Source organism: Polistes canadensis, unplaced genomic scaffold, assembly GCF_001313835.1.
Source record: "Polistes canadensis isolate GaletaPanama2010 unplaced genomic scaffold, ASM131383v1 scaffold_265, whole genome shotgun sequence".
Classification (NCBI taxonomy): domain Eukaryota; kingdom Metazoa; phylum Arthropoda; class Insecta; order Hymenoptera; family Vespidae; genus Polistes; species Polistes canadensis.
Genome location: NW_014569812.1, coordinates 189,466 through 198,866, shown reverse-complemented (window position 1 = coordinate 198,866; position 9,401 = coordinate 189,466). Strand labels below are relative to the sequence as shown.

Here is a 9,401-nt window from a genome sequence, read left to right as displayed (position 1 = left end):
TACATACACATACATATATTTAATACATAAATAAAGTTAAGGGAACATGCAGTTTACTACAATCTTTTTCTAACCATCGTGGCTAGTAATCATTTCGTTTGAAGCTTGCTAATTATGCCATAACATAGATGGTGGAGACATGTGTTTGTGAAATACGAAGACGACCCGACACTCACCCGGGGGTATGAGTTGCCCTACTTTCCCCTATATTAATTTTATCTGCATACAAATACTTCATGATTTCATATTATGTCTTTTCAAACACAATCGGGGATATTTTTCCTTTTGTTAGGTTGTTATTTTTTTAAAACTATACGTATAGATTAACATATATATTATTTATAAATCTTATAAGAGAATGTGCGGTATACGACGCGTTAGTATTTATGACGATTATATTCGGAATGTTATTTTATCGACTATATATATTACAAAAGTGATGATGATGATTCTTTCCTCGGATCGTTATAGATAATAGTCCATTTATCACATTTAGATCATCTAGCAGTATTGATAATTTCTTAAGAAAAAGATCAAGGATGATCCTTGATTTCTCTTGCTCCACTTAAACTACTTACGGTCCTATTTCTTCATCTACCTTTCATTTGCATCATACCACCGGTAATCGTTTTGTGTAGTTAAATAGAAGATGAAACCAGTTACGCGGTACTTCAAGTTGCATCATAATCGATCATCCGAAATATTATTCTGAACTTTCGCCTGAGAGATCTAAATAGATCATCTGATAAATAATATCTTGCAAATGAGAGATAGAGAGAAAGAGAGAGAGAGTGATTGTACATCTCGGTAATATTTTATATCACGGGAATGAATTCCTGTATTTACGTAAGTTTTAAACGTAAAGATGGCGTTTACGCGGGTTACATATTACTTTAATTCCTTACGGTTTATCTATCGATTTAATTTTCTTTTTTTTTTTTACATTATTTTTATCGATCTAACGTAAAATATATTTTTTCATTAAATAATAAATAAATTCATGATAATACGTAATTATTATATATAAATTATTTAAAATTAACATTTCTCTCTAAAACAATTGGTAAAATATACGGAATGGAATGTTTTTTTTTGTTTTGTTTCCACAATTATTTATTTCAATTAAAAAAAATATTAATTTAATTATTTAACAATAAATTTCTCCATAAATTCTTCATACCATACATACATACATATATATATATATATTTATAAACACTTATGTGCGAATAACGATTCATTACTTATACCGGTGAAATATAAGATACAGTTTAGAGAAAAATGATAATAAATATTATAATATATTATTTGGTAAAAACAGTATTGACGTAAGAGGGTTTAAATTCGATGTTAGGATTATGATGCCGGAAGAGATCGTGATCTCAATTACCTCAAGAAAAGATTTCGTATCTTTCGTGACGCGATGAGGAGTAGTACCCTAATCGACAGTTCGAAGTCACGTGCGTAGGCCCAATTAAAATTTAAAGCTATTTCACTCATCCACTGAACGTCTCATCCCGTAATTCATCATAGAGTGAAGGGAATATACGTTCTTTTACGCCTCCCACATCTTACGGTTGCTCATCCTAATGCAGGGAAGGATATGTATACGCAACCTGCACTAAGGATAAACTGTAACAAAGGATCAGCAGACTATATAAACACCGCGGAGCATCATTTTCTCAGTCCACATAGAATCTTCATCGTTCATACAGCAATATGAATTATCACGAGGTACGTCATTATTTATGGATTACATAAATAACACATTTATTGATAGCCAATAAGAGATTTTATTATGAAATTTAAACACATAATTGAACGAAATAATTATCTTTTTATTCCTATCCATTTAAAAAAACAAAAAAAATTAAATACGCACGTTATTTTTAGACATGGATTCGAATATGATTAAATGAAAAAAACAATTGATAGAAACAGAAATAAAACAATAATTATTTTTAATCGTTCGTTTTTATTTATCGAGATAAATTTAATGTCACGAGTAATTATTCATGTTTTAAGAATGAGAACTTGCACGAATATCGTTTCATATAAATTCCATCGTACATATGTATTATCGTATAATATACGACCCCTATGTTGATCGTTCATGTAAAGGAAGAATTTAAAATAAACGAAACGTTGCTACAATTATTTAATGACACAATTTGCACGATATTTTATGGGGATGGGGTGGGAGATTAAAAAGTTAAATTTCATTATAAGTATAGAATTTGTTCGATATTAAATATTAAAACGATACTGCGAAAATAAATAGAATAGTTAAAAAACATTAATAATGAAAATATAAATATAATTTAATGTTTATTATAGTGTACGACAATTGTCATAGTACTATCGTGTATCGGTAGTAATGTACTTGCTGGACTCTTACCGGGTGGTGGTGAAAGTGGTGGGTATCAATACAGACCAGGTGGCGGATTCAATGATAGATTCGGAGGGGGGGTAGGTGGTGGATTTGGCAGAGGTGGTGCAGATTTTGGTGGATCTAACTTTCGAGAAAGACCTTCGGGATTATACGGAACACCAGCTTTCGGAGGGGATGGTAATCGTGCCGGTAGTGGTGGTGGTGTAGGTGGTGGTAGTGCAGGTGGTAGTACTGGGGGTGATTTTGGAGGAGTATCTTCGACTTATGGGGCACCTGGATTTGGTACCGGCGGTAACAGAGGATACCAAGGTGGTTTTAATGGAGACTATGGAAGGGTATGAATAAATTGCTATTAATAAAATATTGATAAAATATAAATGAATATAAAAGAGAGAGAATATTTCTTGCAAAAAAATGTGATTTTTATATTATTAAGATTTATTCAAAGAATTATATATTTACACGCAGAGTTTGAAAAAATCGTTCAAACGATAATATAAATAAAAATGTTTCGTTTCAATTAACAGCCGCAACCGTACAATTTCCAATATCAAGTTTATGATCCACCGAGTGGAAACGATTATTCCCAACGCGAAAGTAGCGATGGAAATCTTGTGCAAGGGGAATATAGAGTTTTGTTACCGGACTCGAGAACTCAAATAGTCAAATATACAGCCGACGATGCTAATGGTTACAATGCAGATGTTCAGTACGAAGGTCAGGCTCAATATCCACAAGGTATGGTCAATTAATGAATTTAAATCAGAGTTTTTATTTAATGATCTTCTATATTTGTAAAATTATATTTTTTTTTATTTATTTATATATTTTAAATAAAAAGACGGCAGATACGGGAACAATGCTTTCGGAAATGGAAATATTGGAAGTAATCAATATTTGCCACCACGTGGAAATTACCGGAAATAAATAAGATTATCATTACTGATTATTATATTATCATTGATGTACTCGTCCAAGCTTGAGCAACAACAACAACAACAACAACAACCACCATAGACCTCTTCACTTCTGCAAACGTTTTTTTTTATTATTTAATCGTGCATATTTGTCATATTTTTCATCGTTCATAGCTATTTATGTAAATGTAACTATGAAATAGTATAATTTATTACATATACACCGTATATACTACGTTACATATACATTATAATTATTATACGCGAATAATATTATAATACAAGAAATATACGTGCTTACCGCAAAACAAAACTCTCCCCCCCCTGGGTCTTCCACATAGAGGAATTCTGCAATTTATATATAACTATATCTATGTAATTATATATACACTTGTAGTCAAATGACGAATATATAATACCTTTTATAATCATCTTACCAAAACTCGTATTTCAATTTTTGTTAACAGATCTACGATTCTTTGCTCCAGCCCGCCTTTTTTCTTTCCTTGTTTTTTTAAATTTAATTTTTGAATTCGTAAAAAAATTAATGCAACGAGATTGGAGTTTACAAAGATTTCATTAAATACATGTTTAACTCTTTCTTTGCAAGCATGCAGAATCGACCGATCGAGATCGTACGAGCAAATTTATATGGAACGATATTTGTGTAACACGGAGGAATAAAAATGAATATGTTGTTATTATAAACAGAAGTTAAGGAAAAAAGATAATGAAATTTATAATTATGACTTAATCTTTTATATCTATTTTATGATACCCTAATCCCACAATTTTTGATGCAAATATATATACATTTTTGTCAAAATTATATTATTAGATATAATAAATATATGGATAGTTATAAATTATTACTATTTAATAATTATAAAAATAATAATTTAATTACAAGACTACATAACAAAATGATTAGTCTCATATACTGTTATAAACTATTGAAACATATTTTTTTTAAATAGTCCGTAATATTTTTTATATTTAAAATATTAATTTATTTTCTTTCTGTATAAATTAGTTTGAATTATTTTTTTTCTTGCTTCTTTCTTTCTTTCTCTCTTTTTTTTTTTTACAAGTAGACGATTACTTTCTACAACATTTGTTTTTTCACATTTAAAAAACAAGCCCCGTTTGCAGCATTTTCTTGACCACTAAATACAACACATGCTAGACCATTTATAGCTGTATGATTCCAAATTTTATTTATCCATTTGTTCACAGTAGAAAAGGTTTGTTCAACACGTTCATTTTGTAATTTTTCTTCACTTATTTTAATATGACACAAAATAAATTGATGTTGCATTGCTATTTCGGTGGTTCGCTTAACCGCATTTTTGTTATTATCGGTTGTCACCAAGCGTATCTTTAAAGAAAAAATGATTATTAAGATAACGAACTATTTTTATATTTAATTATACTACTTAATTTTTAAATTACCTGGTCACCCTCGTTATAATTTTCATCAGTTCTAACATTCAAGGATGAAGTACTTAAATATTTAGAATATTCGTTTATGATATCTTCAGTGCCAACAATAGTTGCAGTCCTCTGCTCTTTAGCTACGTAGTTAAAGATAGACATTGCATATTTATTTATATCAGTTTTCTTCATTTGTCGTTCATATATATTATTATTACCGATTTTTATGGTCTCGCAGACTTGCAAATCTGCTTGTATTACGGCATCCCCGAAATCTATACTATTAGCTAATTTTAATTGCACTAATTTCATAGAAGCTTGCGAATCTTCCGTCGAACAATGACCTTTTGTGCCTTTTTGTATATTTACATTTAAAAAATTTCTCGCTAAAAGTTGTAATTTAGACTTTCGGTGTCTGAAAATAGAGAAGTTAATATTGTATGAAAATATTTTTCTCCAAAAATACAAATAAAACAGGAAACTAAACTCATAAAAATAAATCTACGATATATACTATAAAAATATTAATTACCGTTCGCCAGTTATATTAAAGATAACAGATGTATCAATGATATACGGATGCATCATTTTTAGCGTATGCAGGTCAGAATTTAAACTTTGTCCTACAAGAATGCAATCAGGAGGAATGATCTTTTTTAATTCTTCTTGTACGTCTGTCAAAGTTGTGGTAACATCACTTAACAATTCTTTTGTAATACCACTGTATTGAGTCAAGTAATCGATGATCTGATTTTTAGGCTTAACAAGAGTATCATAAACAACCTGTGATAATAAAGAAGAAAGTATGAAATTGTTTATCCGAAAAATCATTTACAATTTTTTTTAAATATTATGCAACTTGCATTAAAACTTTCATCGACAAGTGATATTCTAGTGAGTTCCAAATTTCCAGTATTGGTCTTACACATTTCGCAATCCAAAGCCAACATAGGTGATTTAGCAGTAACTTCCAAGTAACTATCTTTTGTGAATATATAATCACTGTATCTAAAATGCATCACTAGTCTCAAATGATTCTTTGTAAAATTACAGTTTATTTAATATACCATATTAAATGTTACAATAAAACTTACTTTCTCGCTAAATCTCCTTTCATTGGTACGGGATAATTTTCTTCCACCATTTGTCGTAAGGATAGTAATAATTTAACCCTAGAGAATTTATCAGTAGAAGGTAGATCGCTATTATCTTTTATAGAATTTGTTGCAGGCATATTAACAGGGAAGACAGCTTTCATTAACCGTATCATATCTGTCGCATTTTGAAACGCAGTATCTAGAGAACCAAACTCTGTAATAGGAATACTCTTGTACATTTATGCATTATCGTTAATGATATTTTTATTTAGTTGAATATTAATAAATACGTTTAACTAGTTTGTCACTTTGTGTTCTTGTTAATGGTACTGCTACAAGTTCTTCTATTATAGTACTACCATAAGATGCTGGTGTAAACACTTCCAAACGAAATTCCAAATTATTTGTTATGTTTGAAAATCTATTTTCATAAGCTATAAAATGATATGCTGTAAGACCTTCTACTACAAAAACTATGGTGTGAGTGACCTGCAAAACGAGTCATAAAAAAAAATAACTAATTAAATGTGTCTTATTATTTTTATCATTGCTTTTTATTTATTTTTACTTTTTACCTTGTTGTATTTTTCAAGTTGACACCATCGTATAGGCGTGCATGGCGAGTGGTGGCCAAGAATTGAATATAACAACAAATGTTGTATATCACTGAATAATAGTGGAGTTCTTTCTGTATTTGAGGAATTAGAAACAAGGCATGCATTTCCACCAACTACCTTTAATTGTAGTCGAGGTCTTCCTTTAAGTAGCTTTTTGCGTTCCTTTAATTCTTCTTTTAACTTCAGATATTCTTCTCCAGATAATCTGTATTTAGACAAATAAAATCAGAAAAGATAGTTTAAAAATTTCCTCGTGCTTTCGTAAAAATGATTTTATAGTTAAAAGAACTATTTATAAAGATCTAAGAACCTAGGCTTCTTTCGATCACATTCTTCGTCTTCTCTTATTACAGTATTCCCTTCGTCTTTTATTTCATCACTTATGCTATTATGGGTTTCATCTACTGTCGTAGAACAAAATCGTTTACGCTTTATCTTTTCATTATTTAATATTTCAGAACTTTCATTTGAGTGATTCATTGTATCGGTTTGTTCTACCTTCTAAAAATATATATTTAAATTAATAATATAATACAAATTAGATGTATATAAAATAACTTACAGTTTTTTGTTTAATTTTAGACTCTCTATCCTTGTCATTCAATTTAATAATCTCCAAAAGAGCAGCCATTTTCTTCTTTTTCTTTTCTAATCGTTGAAGTTTCTTCGTTGTAGGATTCTTCATTATTCTCGATTACTTTTAGATGGGTTACAACAATCATTTGTTGCCTATAAAATTAAAAAAATAAATACATTTGAAGTAAGATAGTAAATATGCAACCATAGATCCACGAGGAAGGTTATAATTTAAAAAGAAATATTCAAAAATTAAAAGAAAATTTATATAAATGAAATCAAGTAAATGTTAATACTTTAGTTCATTGGCAAAAAAGATCATTAAGCGTATTAAAAAAGTGTCTTTTACAAGGACACATTTTTTAAAATAAATACGTTTTCCTTATTATTTGTTTATTAATTATCGTTAGAAAATAAATAATATTAGATAAATCAATGATTTTTTTTGCCTACAATATTGTATAGTAAATGTACCGTAAAAATCAATTTCAATTTGGAATATATTTCAATACAATTATGTTTAATACAAAACATTGCACATTACCATTTTCAATTATTGAAACGAGAGATTTCACTCAGTACAACTAAATTTCTACGATTGTTCACTCGTAACTTAGCAATGCAATTCAAATTCAAATAAATATTAAATATACATGTGTATATATATTTATATATATATATATGTATATTTCTTTTTATTTGTCTACTATAGTATTATTATTTGTAAGTAGAATGCAAGTATTATCATATAAATTATATATATTTGATTTAATTACATAAAAATAAATGTCTTACATTGCACGAATTTAAAGAGGTTAGAACGAACCAAGTTATTTCAAGTAGTAACTAATAGATGGCGCCTGTGTGTTATTTTTTTAAGTTTCATGATAAATTATTTTTTTTTTAATTAATTTATATTTTTTTAATAAGTTCGACAAAATCGCTGGTATTTTAAATATCGAAAATCTTTAATAAATATCACATAACAATTGTACAAAAGACTGCATCTCTCTGAAATGTTACACAACGCATTAATTAAAAAAATAAAAGCAAATGCAAATGAAATATTTGAATTTAGGATTCGTTTAAGCATACAATTTTTGAAAATTTATAAAATCAATTGATCAAAAGAATTATTTAGAAAAAAATGACAAATTTAGATTTGAAAAAAACTATTATAATCTTGAATGAGATTTGCATGTATTAAATTCAATGATTTCCATTTATTTATCCAAAGATGGTATTAACCTCGTTCGCAATCGATTATTTTCGATTTAAAATACGAAGGATCTACCGGAAAAAGTAAACACAGCAACGTTTGAATAGGCGCGAAAACTTAAAATGGGACATCGTTCCTGCACGTAATCCTAACATAAATGGTTTGTAATTAAGTTTACCGGTTTTCCATGTACTTAATTACATCTTTGTCCCAATTAAAAAGTGATTAAACTCCATCGTACTTTCTCAATTAAGACAATGAAACTATCTTTTAATAAAATTAACAAATTCTGCTTTTACATTTTAATGTATATGTGTGTGTGTATGTATTATGTTTCTTCATTAAATTCTAAAAACGATTTCTTTTTTAAAAAATATAATTAAAATTAACTACATGAATTACACGTCTGAAAACATATACAATTTTACAAAAATGCATCCGTCAAATAACATAATTTTTAACTCTAACAATTGTTAGCAAAAGATAGATGATCGTAATTCATAGCGAATGGTACACTTTAAAGCACAAATTCATTTATCAAATAAATATTCTTTAACTCAACTTTATTTCCAACAATTGTTTTTGTGAAAATTGAACAAATAATAAAATAATCTATAGATATTTAACAAAAATAAATGTCTTCTCATTGAACAAGCATATTATTAAAAATTTCGAATAATTCGTATTTTACGATGAGTTAATAAATCATAAACAAAATTTCTAATGTATCTATATATTTACATACGATTCTAAACTATTGTAAAATAAAATAATATATACAGTATATTCGCGACACTGATACCAGTTTAAGAGTATACACATCTTGAGGAAAGTACGACCGCAATAAGTTTGTCGTGTAGTTGTGGAACGACGGTGAAAGCGCATTATGTTCATTTTGCTACTAAAGATGGTTCGAATATACAGTTAACAAGAGTATTTCTTTCATAAGATCAAGTGGCACGAAAGGCGTCATCGTCATTTAGGAAAAAAACAGAGCAAAACAAAAGGAACAAATAAAAAAACTCATTCTCACGCATAAATTATATATATATTTAAAAAAAAAAAAAAAAAAAAAGAAAAGAAAGAGAGAAAAAAAGTTGCATTAAAGCCATCACTGGAATGCATAATTTTTTTTACCTCATTCTCTTT

At 28.3% G+C, this 9,401-nt stretch overlaps 2 protein-coding genes across 4 annotated transcripts; one reads left to right on the top strand and one right to left on the bottom strand.

Moving 5' to 3' along the window:
- The first annotated feature begins 1,644 nt into the window (after nucleotides 1–1,644).
- On the top strand, nucleotides 1,645–4,040 carry LOC106790853 (pro-resilin-like). The gene is made up of 4 exons (XM_014756064.1): nucleotides 1,645–1,734; nucleotides 2,338–2,727; nucleotides 2,920–3,130; nucleotides 3,234–4,040. The coding sequence occupies exons 1-4, from the start codon at nucleotides 1,720–1,722 to the stop codon at nucleotides 3,317–3,319; spliced, it is 702 nt and encodes a 233-aa protein (XP_014611550.1). The 5' UTR covers nucleotides 1,645–1,719; the 3' UTR covers nucleotides 3,320–4,040.
- Nucleotides 4,041–4,339: 299 nt separating this feature from the next.
- On the bottom strand, nucleotides 4,340–7,863 carry LOC106790854 (RNA exonuclease 1). Of its 3 annotated transcripts, XM_014756067.1 has the most exons (11): nucleotides 7,578–7,835; nucleotides 7,020–7,186; nucleotides 6,768–6,958; nucleotides 6,416–6,662; nucleotides 6,131–6,329; nucleotides 5,838–6,054; nucleotides 5,607–5,751; nucleotides 5,276–5,526; nucleotides 4,962–5,158; nucleotides 4,762–4,883; nucleotides 4,340–4,687 (listed from the first exon to the last, which is right to left on the bottom strand). In XM_014756067.1, the coding sequence occupies exons 2-11, from the start codon at nucleotides 7,140–7,142 to the stop codon at nucleotides 4,415–4,417; spliced, it is 1,965 nt and encodes a 654-aa protein (XP_014611553.1). In that variant the 5' UTR covers nucleotides 7,143–7,186; nucleotides 7,578–7,835; the 3' UTR covers nucleotides 4,340–4,414. The 3 variants fall into 3 exon arrangements, with proteins under 3 accessions (XP_014611553.1, XP_014611552.1, XP_014611551.1); XM_014756066.1 differs by having other exon boundaries at nucleotides 4,762–5,158; nucleotides 7,829–7,863; XM_014756065.1 differs by having other exon boundaries at nucleotides 4,762–5,158.
- Nucleotides 7,864–9,401: the final 1,538 nt, after the last annotated feature.

Excerpts from the sequence above, each read along its gene's own strand:
- LOC106790853 (XM_014756064.1), top strand. Across the intron at positions 2,728-2,919 it reads TTAATGGAGACTATGGAAGG|CCGCAACCGTACAATTTCCA; the intron begins GTATGAATAAAT and ends TTCAATTAACAG. Across the intron at positions 3,131-3,233 it reads TCAGGCTCAATATCCACAAG|ACGGCAGATACGGGAACAAT; the intron begins GTATGGTCAATT and ends TTAAATAAAAAG.
- LOC106790854 (XM_014756066.1), bottom strand. The coding sequence starts at position 7,142 with ATGAAGAATCCTACAACGAAGAAACTTCAACGATTAGAAAAGAAAAAG. Across the intron at positions 6,055-6,130 it reads AAGTGACAAACTAGTTAAAC|AGTTTGGTTCTCTAGATACT; the intron begins GTATTTATTAAT and ends TTCCTATTACAG. Across the intron at positions 5,159-5,275 it reads TTTAATATAACTGGCGAACG|ACACCGAAAGTCTAAATTAC; the intron begins GTAATTAATATT and ends CTCTATTTTCAG.